The sequence below is a fragment of the Geotrypetes seraphini genome, chromosome 2, assembly GCF_902459505.1.
Source record: "Geotrypetes seraphini chromosome 2, aGeoSer1.1, whole genome shotgun sequence".
NCBI lineage: Eukaryota > Metazoa > Chordata > Amphibia > Gymnophiona > Dermophiidae > Geotrypetes > Geotrypetes seraphini.
Window position 1 is genome coordinate 444,357,199 of NC_047085.1, and position 20,404 is coordinate 444,377,602.

At 43.9% G+C, this 20,404-nt stretch overlaps 1 protein-coding gene across 1 annotated transcript in view; it reads right to left on the reverse strand.

The window, feature by feature from the left end:
- The window catches only part of MPP7 (membrane palmitoylated protein 7), a 348,547-nt gene that overhangs the window by 219,391 nt on the left and 108,752 nt on the right, over nt 1-20,404 (reverse strand). Inside the window, exon 5 of the mRNA XM_033931438.1 lies at nt 6,755-6,886. Coding sequence (XP_033787329.1) covers nt 6,755-6,886 — 132 coding nt within the window. The remainder of the gene's footprint in view (nt 1-6,754; nt 6,887-20,404) is intronic.

Sequence of the window (20,404 nt, forward strand, 5' to 3'; positions counted from 1 at the left end):
ACTAATGATTACACCCAGGTCCCATTCTGCGACAGTTTTTGTTAAGTTTTCTCCATTCAGGGAGTATGTTCTACAGGGGTTACCGCTACCAAGATGCATAACCTTACACTTCTTGGCATTAAAACTCAGTTGCCAAGTATTAGACCATTCTTCCAGTAAAAGTAGGTCCTGCCTCATAGTGTTGGGCACAGTTGCGCTGCCCACAACATTGCATAGCTTAGCGTCATCGGCAAATAATATAATTTTACATTGAAGTCTCTGAGGCAGATCCCTTAGAAAGATATTAAATAGTATCGGACCCAAGACCGAGCCCTGTGGAAACTCCACTGGTCACTTCTGACGTTTCTGAGAGAGTACCATTTACCACCACCCTTTGAAGTCTACCACTAAGCCAGTCTTTAACTCAAGCAGTCAATGTTTCTCCTAGTCCCGTCATATTCATCTTGTTTAATAACCTACGGTGTGGGACACAGGCAGTTTCATCAAGTGGAATTATGACAACAGAATTGCACTTAGTTGAGATTCCAACAGAAGCCAAGGCGGTGTAGTTCCAGAGATCAAAAACTGATTCCAATTGACACTCTGTCTCATCAGAAAAGCCACGTGATAGTCATAGAGACTAGGGAAGGAGACTCCTCAATCTTTTTTTGAAGATTTAAGTTTCTGCAAGCTTATACGAGGCATCTTATGGTTCCATAGAAAATCTATCAGCAGAGACTCAACTTTTTTATAAAAATGTTTCTGAAAGAGACAAGGGATCATGCTTAGCACATAGATAATCATTGGGATTTAATAATGTGACTGTTAATGTTTTATTGTGTTTGTTCTGTCGAAACATGTTTTAGTATTTCTAATATGTATGCATTTAATTTTGTAAACCACAAAGTATTTATGCGGTATATAAATTTTTAAATAAAATCAACTTCCTCTGATTTATTAATAACTTTTAAAGAAGCAGTAATGAATTAACTAGGTGTCCAGAATTTTGAAAATAATTTTTAAAAATATGGTATGTGCATCTGTTAAAATCAACAAAAAATATTCATTTAGCATTAAAAATTGCCTATAGATGATTGTGTATACAGTATATCAATGTTGTGTCAGCTTCTGTTCATTTAAGGATTCACTGAAAATCAGTGGCGTAGTAAGGGGAGGTGGGCTGCCCCAGGTGCCGTCTTGGTGGGGGCGCCGGCACCCATCCTCATCTCCGCTCTTGCCCCCCACTACTGCATGCCCCTTCCCTTCTCCCGTACCGCTTTGATGTTCCCGGCGTGAGCAGCAACCCCAACTGCTTCTCACGCCAGTGTCTGCTCTTTCTCCGATATCACTTCCTGGACCCACGCCTAGAAAGTGACGTTAGAGGAAGAGGCAACGCTGATGCGAGCAACAGGTTGGGGTTGCTGCTTGTGCCAGGAACGTTAAAGAGGAACGGGAGAAAGGAAGAGGCGCCTCTCAACCTTGCTACACTACTGACTGAAATATAAAATTTTACAATATAGCAAAATCTTTCTCAGCTACTACTATTGTTTAGAAAAGAAATGGTAGCCCAGCCCAAATTCTGTTAACGAAAGATTAGGCTCATACCTTTGCTAATCTTCTTTCTTGTAAATCCACACTTTATTCCAGGACCAATGGGTTATTTCCCTCTACCCACCAGGACTTTGTAGGAAGCCTCAAAATTTCAGACTTAAAACCCTCCCCACCCCCATCCCCCATCACTGTGCTAGTGCCTCAGTTCCTCAGTAAGTCTAAGAGCAGCCAGGAACATTTGTAGAGGAGATAAACAAGAGAGAGAAAAGAACGGGGAGAACTCCCCGCCATGTAAAACAATTCTGCCCATATCAACAAATGCAAAACAGCAACAATGAAAAATGAGAGGTTAGGAAACATTAGAAGCCTGAACGACAAAACACTGTTATAGGGAGACACAGCCTGCACTGTCAGAAGGGGGCGCCTGAAACAGGGACCCTCCCAAACTAAGTGCAAAATCCATTCTGATGCACTCTTATAAAAGCTGGTCAAAAAAATAAATCCAGTTTGCCAGTACTTGTAAATGCAGACGATCGGTAAATCAGCAAAGAATAGGGTAGGTTCACAGAATAAAGTGTGAATTTACAAAAAAAAAGATTAGCAAAGGTAAGAACCTAATCTTTCGCTCTTGTACAATCCCGCTTTATTCCGGGACCAGTGGGACGTAACAGAGCAGTCCTGAAAATTCATGGTGGGACTGATGAGCCCACTGCCCGCCACATCAATCCTGTAGAACTTGGTGAATTTATGTAAGGAGGACCAGGTAGCAGCCCTGCAAATCTCATCCAGAGAAAACAGCCAACGACTGCCCATGAGGATGAAACACCTCTGGTTGAGTAAGCCCACACCACAAGGGAGGGGGCTTCTTTCTGGCCGTCACATAAGCCGTGGAAATACCCATGCAAATCCACCTGGAAATGGTAGACTTAGAAGCCGGCCTACCTTTCCGGGCAGAACCTGCCAGAACAGATGGTCAGAGAGGCGAAACTCGCTGGTGACCTCCAGATATAATTCTGCGCACGTCCAAGGACCACAACACCTGGTCCTGCTCCCTTGAACTAGAGGAAGCAAAAGTCGGAAGCCGGACTTCCCGATTCACATGGAAAGCGAAAACCATTTCTGGAAGAAAAGAAGGAGCAGTATGCAGCATCACAGCGGAATCCATAATACACAGAAATGGATCCCTGTAGGAAAGAGCCTGAAGCTCTGAAACCCTACGGGCTAATAGCCACCAAGAAAACTGTCTTGATCTTGAGATCCATCAGAGATGCCTGCTCCAGAGGCTCATACGGCGGACAAGCTAGAGAGCGAAGAACCAGATTAAGATTCCAGGTCAGACAGGGAAGGCGTAAGGGAGGCCTAAGTTGCACAGCACCCCACAGAAAACAAACCACATCCAGATGAACTGCCAACAAGCCCCTCAGAAAAGGAGGGCCCATGCATGAAAGACCTGTATATAAACCGCTTGAGTGTGATTGTACAATTACAAAAAGGCGGTATACAAGTCCCAATCCCTTTCCCTTCCAGGGTCCAGCATCCGATGACTAAGAAAGTCTGCTTGTACATTGTCCATTCGTGCCACGTGCACCACTGACAGTGCCACACCCCCCCCCCCCAGATGAGAAGCTGAGCCTCCACGTCAAGGAGGGACTCCTTGTGCCCCTCTGCTGATTGACATAAGCCACTGCTGTGGTATTGTCCAAGAAGATACGGATGACTCGATGACAGAAACAACCCTCAAAGTGGAGAAGAGCCAGCCGAATCGTCCGACACTCCAGGCGATTGATCGATCACTTCAGCTCTGAGCGCGCCCACTGGCCCTGAACAGGGACGATCATACACACCAAAACATAACACCAGATTTCTAGATCGCAAACCATTAGTTCAATGCAGTTTACAAAAGTTTTTAAAAATTAATACAATGAAGGCGATTAGTTCAGAAATTTTGAGAAAAGGAAAGTTTCAGTTGTTTTCTAAACTGTTCATATGAACTAGTTGTAAGCAGTAGGTATCCTAGGCGGTTTACAAAATACAGTCATAAAATACAGGCACATAAAATAGTTACGTACAAACAAACAACAAATACACCAATTTCTTCAAACAGATAATTAATTACCTGACATGGCCAACCACATGTATCAGTAAGAATATTCTTATAGATCATGAGCAAACAATCATTTAAATGCTTCCATGAATAAACTGAAAATCCAAAAGAGCTCTCAATGGTCCTGATAAATTGTTCCATAAAGTCACTCCTGCTAAAGAGATAGCAGATGTTCTTTTATGGTTTCATAATGTACTTTCAAAAAATCTATCAATGATAGTCGTATCTTCCCCTCAGACCGTAAGTTTCTAAATTGCTGTCTAAATTCTAAGTGCTGACATTCACCTTTTTGATTTTTGGAGGTTTTTTGCTTTTTTAAACATTAAACTGTTTTTCTGGACATCGAATTGTCAGTGTTGGCAGAGAGAGATTGTCGTTTTTGGCTTTTTGCATTAGATATACACAGCATTTTTTGAACGTGTGTCCATGTTGCCTCCTGACTTCTAGTAGTGCCCCGGGACATCATATCTGAGTTCTACTTCAACTGGAACTTTTGTTTTTCAATTATTAAACACATATTTTGAACTAGGGCTCAGATGGCCCTTTAAATTTTAATCATAGCCCGGTAGCGATGATGTTGTGTAGATGTCATTTATGACGCATTGCAACCTCTCTGTGTGATGTGGGTTTAAAAGGTAGGAGGGAACTAGCGGTTGACGTCTTTTGAACTGCAGAGATTGAGTAAAGCAGGTACCGTCCATCTGTTTTTGAGCCTTTGCAGTATTTTGATATAACACTTTGTTAAGATTTCAAAAAAACTTTTTGTCTCATGGAGGTATTTATATATTGTTTTGTTTTGTAGAGACTGTTTCAATGTTTCTACTACAAGAACATATGTTTTCTTTGATGAGTTCTCTGAGGCTGACCTCCATGTGAAACACGTCAGAACCCTGAGAGGAGCTTTAAATACAATAACTTTTGAGTGAAACGTTAAACATCTTTTCAGATATGTGAAAATTATTTACCTTTTTAAAAATTTTGAACATTTGTCCTATTTAGTGAATATTAAAGGTGCAATGACTGAGAATATGAGATGTTGACTAGTAGGCTTGGTCCACATTATGGTCTCACAATATCACCATTTTCTCTGAGCACTTGAGAAACCACATGAAGTATGAATATCTGCTGGTAGCTTTTGTTTAGTTGCAGTTTTGTTCTTGCTCTAGCAGTAATGACAAGTTATTTCCCTTGTTTGATTTGGGTCTTCCCCCGAGTCTAACATCTCTCCAACTCCTTCTGCCCCCAAGTCCTTCTCCATCCCCCATTTTTTTCCTCTTCCCTCCCCACTCTTTCCCTCTTCTGCTCTTACTCCACCGTGTCCATCTTTCTCTCTTCCTCCTTCCCCATCTCTCCCTCTTCCCATTTTCCTCCTCTGCCCTTCCCCAAGTCCATTTCTCTCTCAACACCTTATTTATGTATTTATTTTATTTATTTATTTATAGTATTTATATACCACTTATAGCCTAAGTGGTTTACATTCAGGTACTCAAGCATTTTTCCTTATCTATCCCCGTGGCCTCACACTCTATCTAATGTACCTGGAGCAAAGGGGGATTAAATGACTGCTCACAAGGAGCAGCATGGGATTTGAAACTACAACTTCAGGGTGCTGAGGCTGTAGCTTTAACCACTGTGTCACACAGCCCCCTCTGCCCTCCTAAGAAAACCTTTTGCCCCTACACTCCTGTGAGTCCATCTCTCCTTCTTCCTCCTCGCCATCTCTCCGTCCTTTTCCCCTTCCCACCCCTTCAGCCCTACTCCAAGTTCATCTCTCCCTCTCTCACCCCTCCCTTCCTTCTATTATCTCATCCCTGAGTCTAATATCTCTCCCTCCTTTCTGCCATCCTCTCTCCTGAATCCTTTTCTCCCTTTAGACCCTCTTTCAGATCTGCCATTTCTTCTTTTCTCCCTTCCACTCATTTCTCGAGTCTGCAATTTCTTCCTCCCTACTTTCTAAGTCTCACCTCCCCAAGCAGTTGTCAAAGGAACAGAACAAAATATGTTAGTTCTAAGGTCAGTGTGCCCCTAGTTATGACTTTGAGCTAAAATTCAACTGCCATGTTTGGGTTATCTCGCACATGAAACCTAAATATTTCTCTCTCTGGTAAGAAACAATATGTACTCTGCGTGCTATCCATATTATGCTTTGTCTCAAATCTCTGAAGCATTTCAATCATTCAGCTCCATCTTTTTATATATACCTATTAGTGTAAGGGGTGTCTAATACATATTAGTTATGCCCTCCCACCCTTATATTCTGCTTAATACAGTTAGCACAATCACTAGCACCCCCCAAGCCAAATCTCTCCCGTCTGCCTCCATTCCAGAATAACTTACACATACTCTTCTCCCACTGCATCCATCATACCCCACCACATCAGGCCACAGTCTGGCATTTTACCCTTTCCTTTCTCAAACTCCTTCAGCTTTCACTTCCCTCCTCCAAATCTCTCCCTCTTTAATCAGAAGCTTCAGCCATTGCCTCTGATGTACCCCTGCCCCGGCATCTGTCCTTCCCTCCCAGCCGGCATCTCTCTTTCCTCCCCTCCACCCCACTGCTGCAGAATCTACCTTATTTGCATTTCAGAAGTTACCAGCGGCAGCAATTTACATAGGCCGCCAACCCCAGCATCTCCTTTTACTACTACACACGCCCCTTGGGAAACAGGAAGTTATGTCAGAAAGGGCAGGTCATGGTAGTAGAAAGATGACGCCAGGGTTGGCGGCCTATGTGAAATTGCTGCCACAAATGCAAATAAGGTAGATTCTGCAGCAGCAGTAGAGGATGAGGGGAAGAAGGAGAAATGCTGGCCAGGAGGGAAGGACAGATGCCGTGGTGTGGTGCTGTGGTGGACGTAGCACTGAAGCTCCCAATTAAAGAGGGAGAGACTAAGAGAAGGGAAGTAAAAAATTTGCTGCTCCCTAATTAGCACCACCTGAGGCCCCTGCCTCAGATGGCCTCATTATAGGGCCACTCCTGGTTCCACCTTTCATTTTATTACATTTGTGTTACGTTTAAAATGTTATTTTATATTCCGATTGTAATTTACCAAGGGGACCTTTTCTTGGATTGAAAATAGTCTTTAATTAACTAAACAAGCCTGCAAAGTAACTCCTTACCAATGGTTCTCTATTTTTCACAAGACGGATAATTTTTACAGAATCTTCATCTTCATCAATTTCATCAGGCATGGATGGCAATACTGGGTCATAATTCTTCTGAGCCACAGTATCATGTACAGACAGCAAAGCCTGCAAAAGTCAAGGGAAATCATACAAATCTCAAGCAACCCTTAAATTACAGACTATTATAGATAAATATACTTAAGAAAAAAAAAAAATCCCAGAAAGTTATGTTGTGCATACTGCTTTCTTCTAACATGCCTACATATTTGAAACTAGCAATTCATCGGATAAGCAGATACTGCACAGGAGAGCAAATAACAGTGAAACTGTAACCAATGAGCATTTACTAAGGCATTGGGATATAGCCAAGGTCTGGTCTGAAAAATGCATTATTAGCCTCTACAAAATGCATGGGTCTCTTATTGTTGTGGCATGCAGAGTTGCTTGGTTGACATTAGTCCTCCATAGTAAAAGGTAAAGATTATGCTGAACATGCAAATGCTGTTACAGTACAAACTAGGAGTATGAAATTTAATAAAACATCCATACTTCTATCACAAGCATGTCTCATTTGCGTACACTCTATTTTATTTATTTAAAAAGCTTGTAGGCTGCTTAAGTTAAAAAAACACACACACACAAAAAAAATCCATAACATAGAATACTAAACAGCATAATAGCTACACATTCTGCATCTACTTCATCCTGTTAAGTCACTGCTTCTCACCCACCTAAACAAAAAACCTTCTACAGAGAGGTTTTTAAAAGCTTTTTAAATCTCTATACATCACTGATCAGTTGTTATCTGTCCAGCTCCACACATGGCATTCCCCTGGCATCATAAAAATTGATAGGAAAACCTCAGTGCTCAGACTTAAATAAGCAAATGTTATAATGCAAGAGCTACCATTACTGACTTAGAAAAGTATTAGACATTAATGTGTTGATGCTGTAAGTTTGTGTTAGAGTCATGCATTAACAATTAGTACATGGCCTAACATTTAGCTCTTTAATATAGTTATTACCAAATGATATGCAAAATAAGCCCAGCACAATAAAAAAGGATGCACACGTCTGCACCATTGTCACTGGGCATTTTTGTGCAAGACATTCAATTGACATTAGCACACGCCCAACTTACTGAACTCCCCCCCTCCCCAAAATAAATCCATAGCAAGCACATTATAACCTCTTACTTTTTCTTGCGTCTTATTTGGGGTTCTACTAAAACAGTTACACTGGCTTACAACTATTTATAAATTAAAAGAAGCCAAATACAATTCTGTGTTTCAAGGAGTAGATGATAAAAATCATATTTCCCCCATAACATATGCAATAAATATAAATCACTGTAGTACAACAAAGACAGATATTCATCTAGAGCAGGAGTAGGCAACCTTTATACACAGAGGGCTGCATGAATGATATTTACTATCTCTAGTAAGCAGCAACATTGCATGTCAGAACTGAAAATACACAGAGCTCCACAGACCTTCTGTAGAATTTACTCCCAGAGGGGCTACATCTAACTCCAGACTACCTCTAGCTTCAGGAAGCACATTAAGATGAGTACTTTATATCTATGAAATATATTTATAAAAATAGCACTTTAAGCACTTTTGAAAATTTGGACCAATGACGATTCTTGGTGTATAATATACAGTGGTGCCTCGCATAACGGACGCCTCGCACAGCGAACGCTGCGCACAACGAACTTTATGTCTTGATTCGTACAACGAACTTCGTTTCACACAACGAAGTCGCCCGAGCTGCATCCTTCCGTGCAGGCACTGCGCTTAACTGCCCTCTCTCCGCCTGGCTCCCTCTTGCCCCCCCCGACTCCCCGACACGATCGGGGCAAGAGGGAGCCCAAGCCCTCTTGCCCCCCCGACTCCCCGACACGATCGGGGCAAGAGGGAGCCCAAGCCCTCTTGCCCCCCCCGACTCCCCGACACGATCGGGGCAAGAGGGAGCTCAAGCCCTCTTGCCCCCCCGACTCCCCGACACGATCGGGGCAAGAGGGAGCCCAAGCCCTCTTGCCCCCCCGACTCCCCGACACGATCGGGGCAAGAGGGAGCTCAAGCCCTCTTGCCCCCCCGACTCCCCGACACGATCGGGGCAAGAGGGAGCCCAAGCCCTCTTGCCCCCCCCGACTCCCCGACACGATCGGGGCAAGAGGGAGCAAAAGCCCTCTTGCCCCCCCCGACTCCCCGACACGATCGGGGCAAGAGGGAGCCCAAGCCCTCTTGCCCCCCCGACCCCCCGACACGATCGGGGCAAGAGGGAGCCCAAGCCCTCTTGCCCCCCCCGACTCCCCGACACGATCGGGGCAAGAGGGAGCTCAAGCCCTCTTGCCCCCCCGACTCCCCGACACGATCGGGGCAAGAGGGAGCCCAAGCCCTCTTGCCCCCCCGACTCCCCGACACGATCGGGGCAAGAGGGAGCTCAAGCCCTCTTGCCCCCCCGACTCCCCGACACGATCGGGGCAAGAGGGAGCCCAAGCCCTCTTGCCCCCCCGACTCCCCGACACGATCGGGGCAAGAGGAAGCTCAAGCCCTCTTGCCCCCCCGACCCCCCGACACGATCGGGGCAAGAGGGAGCCCAAGCCCTCTTGCCCCCCCGACTCCCCGACACGATCGGGCCAGGAGGGAGCCCAAGTCCTCCTGGCCACGGCGCCCCCCTAACCCCACCCTGCACTACATTACGGGCAGGAGGGATCCCAGGCCCTCCTGCCCTCGACGCAAACCCCCCCTCCCCCCAACGACCGCCCCCCCCCCCCAAGAACCTCCGACCGCCCCCCAGCCGACCCGCGACCCCCCTGGCCGACCCCCACGACACCCCCAACCCCCTTCCCCGTACCTTTCTGTAGTTGGCCGGACAGACGGGAGCCAAACCCGCCTGCCCGGCAGGCAGCCAACGACGGAATGAGGCCGGATTGGCCCATCCGTCCCAAAGCTCCGCCTACTGGTGGGGCCTAAGGCGCCTGGGCCAATCAGAATAGGCCCGGGAGCCTTAGGTCCCTCCTGGGGGCGGGGCCTGAGGCACATGGGCCCAACCCGACCATGTGCCTCAGGCCCTGCCCCCAGGAGGGACCTAAGGCTCCCGGGCCTATTCTGATTGGCCCAGGCGCCTTAGGCCCCACCAGTAGGCGGAGCTTTGGGACGGATGGAGGACTTGGGCTCCCTCCTGGCCCGATATTGTCGGGGAGTTGGGGAATCGGCGGGGCAAGAGGGCTTGGGCTCCCTCTTGCCCCGATCGTGTCGGGGAGTCGGGGGGGCAAGAGGGCTTGGGCTCCCTCTTGCCCCGATCGTGTCGGGGAGTCGGGGGGCAAGAGGGCTTGGGCTCCCTCTTGCCCCGATCGTGTCGGGGAGTCGGGGGGGAGGGCTTGGGCTCCCTCTTGCCCCGATCGTGTCGGGGAGGCGGGGGGGCAAGAGGGCTTGAGCTCCCTCTTGCCCCGATCGTGTCGGGGGTGCCAGGGACCACACGGAGTCACCCACCGTACCACCCGATTCGGGTAAGCGCAGGTATCGGTGGGTGGCTTATTTGCGGGGGGGTGCCTTATTTTACATTTTTTTCTAAAAAGGGGGGGCTGTCTTATTTGATGGCCCTGCCTTATCATCGGGGAAACACGGTAGAAAAAAAAAAAAATGAACAGTTAAGTCCCAGTTTTTGCCGCTGAGACTCTGCCCTCTCTCACTGTAAAATTAGACTCTACTTAGTCTGTCTTTAAATTTAAAAAATGTGTGTTGTTTTAAAAAACAATTATGTTTTTAGATGTATCTAAATAAAAATAATAACCAAAAATTTATCTTTTTTTATGTCATCTTAGCATATTTTATGCTGCAGAACGAATTATTTTTTTTTACATGTATTCCTATGGGAAAACGCGTTTCACATAACGAACGTTTCACATAACAAACTTGCTCCTGGAACCAATTAAGTTCGTTGTGTGAGGCACCACTGTACTATGGGGCTCATAATTGAAAGAGAAATACGTCCAAAAACCGGCCTAAGTCGGCACTTGGATGAACATTTCTCAAAAACGTCCAAGTGCTGATACTAAAAACGGGTTTTGGACGTATTTCTATACGACCTAGGCCTTCATAGTGCCGCTGGATGACCAAAGCTAAACGGGGCGTTTTGAGAGGAGTGTCGAGGGCGGGAGTTGGGCGGGACGTGGGCTGGCTTAGACTTATTCGTACAGCATGTATAACCGAAAGTTATACAGCCCATGATCGACGGAACTTGGACGTTGTGACTTAGACCATGTAAAAGATGGTCTAAGTCTATGGGGGACAGACTTAAAGAACTCAATATGTATACTTTGGATGAAAGGCAGGAGAGATATGATAGAGACGTTTAAATATCTACGTGGCGTAAATGCACATGAATTGAGTCTCTTTCATTTGAAAGGAACCACTGGAATGAGAGGGCATAGGATGAAGTTAAGAGGTGATAGGTTCAGGAGTAATCTAAGGAAATACTTTTTTACAGAAAAGGTACGTGAAACAGTCTCTCAGAAGAGGTGGTGGAGACGGAGACTGTCTGCATTCAAGAAAGCATGGGATAGGCACGTGGATTCTCTTAGAGCAGGGGTGTCAAACTCAATCACTTAAAAGGCAGAAATCTAAAACAGGTTAAGTTGTGGGCCGATTTTTTTATTGAGACACCATATCACATGCCATCCTTGTGCATTAATCATGTTCTGAAAATAAGAAGCACTATGAAGCACTTGTGTGGAACGTCCTAGCTTTTACACTGGGACTGGGTCCTTCTGTCTGCAAATGGGTACTGAGGCAGTGTGGTGAGGTACTTGGAGCTGCTGGGACTGGGGCAGTGCATTCAGGTGCTTGGAGTGCCACTGGGACTGGGGCTGCAGAGTCAGGCACTTGGATATAGCACAGTCACCGTGGGCCACATAAAATGACCAGGTGGGCCAGATTTGGCCCATGGGCCTTGTGTTTGACATGTGTGTCTTAGAGAGAGGAAGAGATAATGATTACTAACATAAAAATAGCCTTACTGGGTCATACCAATGGTCCATCAAGCCCAGTAGCCCATTCTCATGGTAGCCAATCCAGGTCACCAGTACCTGGCCAAAACCCAACGTGTAGCAATATTCCATGCTCCAATACAGGGCAAGCAGTAGCTTCCCATGTGTCCTTCTCAATAACAGACTATGGACTCTTTCTCCAGGAACTTGTCCAAACCTTTCTAAAACCAGCTACGCTATCCACTCTTACCACATCCTCTGGCAATGCGTTCCAGAGCTTAACTATTCTCTGAGTGAAAAATTTTTTCCTCCTATTGGTTTTAAGAGTATTTCTTTGTAACTTCATCGAGTGTCCCCTAGTCTTTGTAATTTTTGATGGAGTGAAAAATCAATCCACTTGTACCCATTCTACTCTACTCAGGATTTTGTAGACTTCAATCATCTCTCTCCTCAGCCATCTCTTTTCCAAGCTCAAAAGCTCTAACCATTGTAGTCTTTCTTCATACGAGAGGAGTTCCATCCCCTTTACTATCTTGGTCGCTCTTCTTTGAACCTATTCTAGCGCCATTATATCTTTCTTGAGATAAGGAGACCAGAATTGAATGCAATGGGCAGACTGGATGAGCCATTTGGCCTTTATCTGCCATCATGTTTCTATGCAAAATTACATGAGAAATAGTGGCAGACTTGAAAAGACGGCACACTGAGGGATCCTCACCCTGATGAATGGCAGCCAGAGCCTCCTGACCTCCAGTCCTAGACAGGGATCCTAAATCATCCAAGGACACAGCAGATCCTGCTCCGAATGATCACTTATACTTGAAGTTGGGTTGTTCCGAGGCTGAGAATGCTGAGAACATAGTTTGAAGGTTCTACAAGCCAACGTCAGGCAGGAAGGTACCAGCAAGCAAACTATATGGGCGGTCTTAAAAGATTTAAAGTGACAATACACATTTTGACTGTCCATGCTGGGTTCTGTGGATGACATAATCTTGCTTGTCCTTGGAGAATGTGTTTTACCCTTTGGGATCTTGCCAGGTACTTGTGACCTGGGTTGACCACTGTTGGAAACAGAATACTGGGCTTGATGAACCTTTGGTCTGTCCTAGTATGGCAACTTTTATGTTCTTATGGTCTCTGTTACCAGTAAATATACCAGCTCTGTGGGTGCTTCAGTGCCACGAATTTTGATCAAATGCCTTCACTTTGTCTAAGGAAGGATAAACTGTGATAGGTTTAACACCCCCAATCGTTTTGAAAAGTTGTCTCCTATGGTTGCCAGAACTTAATCCTGCCCTATCGCTTGCTAAAACATTGGCAGTTTCTTTACTGACTATAAGCATTTTTTTCCTCTTGTGGCTTTCAATGTTTATGATTTCCTCATCGGTTCCTATGTGGTTTAAGATAAATGTTTCCAAAAGTACGCAGATGAGGCTGTGTGGGGATTAAGTATGCAAGCATTTTGATTTTTTTTCTCTTTAGATTGTGTTGGCATGACAGAACACACACATTTCCATCTCCAACTGTTGCTGATACCATATTAGCGACTTTGAATATAAGAAAAGATGGGGGTTCATATATGAGGAAATGAAGGAATTAATGCATTCCCATGCTCAAAGTAGGAGAAGCACAGAAAGCCTTAAGTTCACCTCTGCTCACCCCTGAACTAGCCTTTACTTTAGCTTTGCATTTCAATTTTATTTTTTTTTTTAAACCATCTATTGTATACAAGGTACTATGGCTGAATCTTTAACTATTGTTTTACTCAAGCCAAATAAAGATCCTTTGTTGGTTTCTAATTACAGGCCGATTTCTTTGATTAATGTAGATGGAAAACTATTAGCTAATTAGCTAAATTATTAGCTCTCCCTTATATTATTGGTATCCACCAAACAGGGTTTGTTGCTCATAGACATTCTTCAAATCATACTAGATTAGCCTTTCATATGTTAAATTTGACAAAAGGATTAGATGATCCGGCCTTTTCTGTATCCTTAGACGCAGAGAAGGCTTTTGATCGAGAGGAATGGTCCTTTATGTATCAGGCTATGGAGTGGTTTGATTTTGATTCTGGATTTATACAAACGATTCAAACCTTGTATAGCTCCCCGTATGCTAGATTATATATTAAAAATACCTTTTCAGAACGTTTTTTCTTAGAAAGGGGAGTTAGACAGAGATGTCCGTTATCTCCTTTGCTGTTTGATATTGTTTTGGAACCTTTGTTGTTAGCTATTAAACAAGCGGAGGAGATTTGTGGTATTCCCTATGCAGGTCGGGAATATAAAGTTTCTGCTTATGCAAATGATATTTTGCTTCATTTGAGAGATCCTGAAACTACCGTCCCATATCTACTAGATCTGATTAATAGATTTGGAAAATTCTCTGGTTACAAAATAAACTGGAGTAAATCAAAAGTTCTTCCATTAAATGTACATTGTGTAAAAGGATTATTTGATGAGTTTCCTTTTATTTGGAAGGAAGATGGTATTAAATATTTAGGTATTTGGATTAAAAATACATTGGATGAAACAATGAAAAATCTTTAATGTTAATGGTTACGGAAATGTGTGAGCATTGGAACCCTTTACATTTGTCTTGGTGGGGGAGAGTTCAAACGGTCAAAATGATGATTTTGCCAGTAATTTGTTACCAAATGGGTATGTTACCAGTTTATTTTCAAGGGTCCTTCTATAAAAAGCTAAATGGTATTTTGACAAAATTTGTTTGGCTTGGGAAAAAAACAAGAATTACTTTAGTATCTCTACAAAGGCCAATTGAGGAGGGTGGGGTAAATTTTCCCAATTTTTATAGGTATCATCAAGCCTATATTATGCGTCAAGGTATGTATTGGATCCTCCCTGAGCTCTTGGAACATCAGCCAGATTGGTTATATCTTGAGTGGAAAATCATGTCCCCGATGCGACTTTCTCATATATTAAATATCAGAATGCCTAGTTATGCTAAGGACAATGTGATTTTATTGGACATATGGAAAACAATTAAATTTATTGATAAATTAACAGATGTTCCCATAAAAAGGGATCAAGAGGTGACCCGGGAAACTACAGACCAGTGAGTTTGACCTCGGTTCCGGGGAAACTGGCGGAAGCACTGATTAAAGAACACATCGATGAACATCTGGAAAGAAACGAACTTTTGAAAACAACCCAACATGGTTTCTGCAGGGGGAGATCGTGCCTAACGAACTTATTGCACTTCTTCGAAGGAATTAACAAACGGATGGACAGAGGAGACCCCATAGACATCATATACCTTGATTTCCAAAAAGCCTTTGACAAGGTGCCTCACGAACGTCTACTCCGGAAACTGAAGAACCATGGAGTGGACGGAGACGTACATAGATGGATCAGAAACTGGTTGGCGGGTAGGAAACAGAGGGTAGGGGTGAAGGGCCACTACTCGGACTGGATGGGGGTCACGAGTGGTGTTCCGCAGGGCTCAGTGCTCGGGCCGCTGCTATTTAATATATTCATAAATGATCTAGAAACAGGCACGAAGTGTGAGATAATAAAATTTGCGGACGATACAAAACTATTTAGTGGAGCTGGGACTAAAGAGGAATGTGAAGAATTGCAAAGGGACTTGAACAAATTGGGGGAATGGGCAGCGAGATGGCAGATGAAGTTCAACGTTGAGAAATGTAAAGTATTGCATGTTGGAAACAGAAACCCGAGGTACAACTATACGAAGGGAGGGATATTATTGAATGAGAGCAACCAAGAAAGGGACTTGGGGGTAATGGTGGACATGACAATGAAGCCGACGGCACAGTGCGCAACAGCCGCTAAGAAAGCAAATAGAATGCTAGGCATAATCAAGAAAGGTATTACAACAAGGACAAAAGAAGTTATCCTGCCATTGTATCGGGCGATGGTGCGCCTGCATCTGGAATACTGCGTCCAATATTGGTCTCCGTACCTTAGGAAGGATATGGCGTTACTCGAGAGGGTTCCGAGGAGAGCGACACACTTGATAAAAGGGATGGAAAACCTCTCATACGCTGAGAGATTGGAGAAACTGGGTCTCTTTTCCCTGGAGAAGAGGAGACTTAGAGGGGATATGATAGAGACTTATAAGATCATGAAGGGCATAGAGAGAGTAGAGAAGGACAGATTCTTCAAACTTTCGAAAAATAAAAGAACAAGAGGACACTTGGAAAAGTTGAAAGGGGACAGATTTAAAACGAATGCTAGGAAGTTCTTCTTTACCCAACGAGTGGTGGACACCTGGAATGCGCTTCCAGAGGGCGTAATAGGGCAGAGTACAGTACAGGGGTTTAAGAAAGGATTGGACAATTTCCTGCTGGAAAAGGGGATAGAGGGGTATAAATAGAGGATTACTGCACAGGTCCTGGACCTGTTGGGCCGCCGCGTGAGCGGACTGCTGGGCATGATGGACCTCAGGTCTGACCCAGCAGAGGCATTGCTTATGTTCTTATGTTCTTATGAAATCTACTTTGCAGTCCTTATGGTTAAACTCCAAGATTCAAATAGGTAGTGCTGGGATTGCTTGGACGAATTGGATGCAGGCAGGTATTCGGACATTAGATGATGTTATATCTAATGGTAATCTGCTTGATTTTTCACAACTGCAACAATCATTTGGAATTTTAAAATCTCAACAATATAGATGGTTGCAGTTGAAGCAGGCTATTCAGAGTGGGTTCCCTGAATGGAAAAATTTTAAAAACTTATTTTAGCTTGCAGATCCTTTGCTACCAAACTGATCTAGTAGGACATCAGGCTGCCCAGTGGTACAAATTGATTTCTGGATTTTTGAATAAGAAGCCAAAAAATAGTCTTAGAGATATTTGGAGCATCGAGATAAAACAGTATATTTCTGTGTCTCGGTGGCTACGAATTTGGACTTGGAGATTGAAATGTACAATGTCAGCATCTATGAGACAAAACAAACATGGTTATTTCTGTTACATTGGATTTTTTGGACCCCGGTCCGATTAAATAAAATAGATAGTTCTAAGTCTAATAGATGCGGGCACTGTCATATTGATATAGGGACTTTGGATCATCTGCTATATTTTTGTCCTTTTATATTTATACTAGTATTTTAGCCCGTTACATTAACGGGTGCTAGAATATATGTCTATCTGTCTTTCTTTATTTCTGTCTCTCTCTCCCTCCCGTTGTCTTTTTTTCTGTCTGTCTCTCTCCCTGGCTCCCTTTGTCTGTCTGTCTTTCTGTGTCTCTCCCTGCCCCTGTGTCTTTCTTCTTTTCTTTCTGTCTCCCTTCCGCCCGCTGTCTGTCTTTCTTTCTATCTATCTGTCTCTCTCCCTGCCACCTATGCAGCAGCATTTCTCTCCCCCCCACTTCCCTATACAGCAGCCACAGCAGCATTCCCTCCCCCTCCATTTCCCTGTGCAGCAGCATTTACCCCACCCTACTTCCCTTTGCAGCAGCAGCATTTCAATCCCCCCCACTTCCCTGTGCAGCAGCCACAGCAGCAGCATTCCCTCCCCATTCATTTCCCTCCCCCCACACCACTTCCCTTGTAGCAGCAGCGTTTCAATCCCCCCACTTCTCTGTGCAGCAGCCACAGCAGCAGCATTCCCTCCCCATTCATTTCCCTCCCCCCACACCACTTCCCTGTGCAGCAGCAGTGTTTTCCCTATCCCCCTTTTCCCTTCCCGCTGTCTGGCCGGCTCCCTTAGTCTCTTGCCGCCCCCCCATCCCTTCAGGCGGTTCCGACAAACCTGCCAACTCCAGTAGCGTCTGCAGCACTCTACACACGCTGCTTCGGGGCCTTTTACTGCCCTGATTTACTCTGCCACGTCCCTGATGACATTATCAGAGACGCGGCAGAGCAAATCAGGGCAATAGAAGGCCCTGAAGCAGCGTGTGTAGAGTGCTGCAGAGGCTGCTGGAGTTAGCAGGTTTGGAGTCAGGACCGCGGGAAGGGAAGGGGGGCGGCAAGGGACTACGTGAACTGGTCAGACGTTGGGAAAGGATGGGAGGGTCAGACAGCGAAGAACTTACATTTTTTAAAGTTTAAAGGTGTTGCCGCGGCTCCTCTCGATCCCCGCCAGCGTCGGAAGCCTTCTCCGACACTGGTGCGGCTCGTGAGAGGAGCTGACACCGTGATCTTGTAGAGAGCAGGGAGTCCAGCGCTGGCGGCCATTCCTGCCGGCGAGTGTAGTTAGGTGCTGTAAGGCTGGGGACTCGCACATGCGCACTCCAGCGGCCACAGACCTACTGATCACAGATCAGAGATCACGGAACACGCAGGTAAGGTGCGCATGCGCGGCTAGGGTTTTATTATATAGGATTTTGGAAGTCAATATGGGGACAAATAAATCTTGTTCTGGACTTAAATGTTCCATTATCATACAAAGCTATAATATGTGGAACAATACTACATGTGAAACCCACTTTAGATAAATATAAGAGCCGTCTTTTTATGATTATAACGGGCATAGCTATGCAATTGATCACGAGTAATTGGAAAAACCATGACAGAATAAGTTACACTTTTTGGTGGGTGAATGTATGCACTACATACGAATATGAAAGAATTAACGCAGAACGTAGGGGATATAGTGGTGTATTTAATAAAGTTTGGAGCCCATTGACTAAATTTATGGAGGTATGATAATATTTCTTTTATTCATTTCATATACACATCCATGGGGGAAGGAGGGGGGAAGGGAGTGAAATAAATAAATACTGATGGTGACATTTAGGTAACTTTAGGAATTATTTAAGTTATATATTATGTTAAAATGTATTATTTTTTATTATATGAAATTTGAAAATCTTGAATGATATATAAGTTGCCTGTACAGATAATAGTGCATTGTATGTAATACCTATTGTTCTTTATTTGTTTGGCACTGTTTTTAGTTTAAAAATCAATAAAGATTTATAAAAAAACAAAAACCATCTATTCAAATAACTATTCACCTTTACTTTCTAGCTTCAATATCGATGAATCAATGCCATACTTCCATCCATCACTTTAAATATCCAATATATCAAATCAACAAAGTAATATACTTCCAATGGAAAGTAATACTTAAGCCCATTATAGCTATCTGTGAATGTTATGTTAATCAGGTTTTCTAGTCTGCCTTTACCTATTCAGTTCAAGGTCGGATTACATTACAAGAAGTTGGGTCAGTTACCCAGGAATTTACAATGCAGACATTCAATAGTACAAGTACAAGTAGATCAGTATAACTATTAATACAGTTAGGTTACAGTTTCAACTATATAGTTACAAGTACAAGTAGGTCATTGTTGATTCTTTGTTTTGTCCTGGGAGTTGCATTAGACAGTTTAGAAATGTACTTTTACAATTACTTCAGGGCTGGCTCACTGTCTCGGTACAGAAATGCTTTTAGAAGTTTTCTGAACCTAAGGCAGTGGTCACAAGATTGTAGTGTAAATGGTAGTTGGTTCCAGCATTTTCCTAATTGATATTGGATGGATAAGGTAATTTTCCTGGTAGACTTTATATTGTTGCATGCTGGGAATATTAATTGGAAAAGATTTCTGGTGGAATATCTGTTGGAGGTACCCTGGAGTAGGATGGCCAACTCTGTTAGGTAGTAGGGGGCATTACCTCTCAGGATCTTAAAGGGAGTGATGCCCAATTTAAGCTTGATCCTTGTGGTTATCGGTAGCGAATACAGTTTCATATAGTAGGGCTGTAGGTATTCTAATTTTCATAGTCCATATATGAGTCCATTTTGAGCTAGTTGCAGATGCGATAGCAACGTTTTAGAGTAAAGAACTAGTGTTACATTACAGTAGTCTAGTCAAAAAAGGATTAGGGAATGCACTAAAATTTGGAAAACCTTATTTCAAAGTATTCTCTGATGGATCTCAGCTTTCTCATCACAAGGAAAAATCGTTTTATCATTGATTGTACATGGCTTTTCATTGGCAGGTGGTTATCAATTTCTACTCTTAAGATTCGGGATTGTAGTTCTAATGGAAAGTCTCTGTCATCTACTGTGATCCTTCGAGTGTAGCATGGGTCAGTCGAGGGTCCTAGCAACATGAATTTGGTTTTATTCTAATTTAGTTTGAGGTGTGGGTCGAGGTCCAGTTTTCTATGATGAAGACATTTTTTTGACAGCAATGAGGGTATTGACTAATGCGGCCATTCAGGAAGTATGGTCATTATGTCATCTGCATAGGTGAAACTTTTTATTTGTGCTAGATCTAGGTCAGTTCCTAAGAATTGCACTAGGAGGTTGAACACTGATGGTGAAAGTGGGGATCTTTGGAGGACCTCGCATGGAAGGTGTCAGCTATCAGAAAGTTCTCTATCCTTACATACTGCATAGTAGAGAGTGGTTAGGAAACCTTGGAATCAGGAAAGGACTGGGCCACTGAATCTTAAGTCACTGAAGATTGCAGACATTTAATTGAAGTCTACTAGGTCAAGTGCACTGCTTAGGTCAAATTGGATTATGATTTCACTGTGACCCTTGCTTAGTAGTTCTTTTCCATATGCTACTAGTGCTGCGACTACCGTCTAAGTGCTGTTATTTTTCCTGAATCCTGATTGTGAAGGGTGGAGGATATTGAAGTAGCATTCGAGTTGTTCTGTGACATCATTTTGATGACTAGTGGGATGGAAGCTACTGGCCTATAATTGGTCAT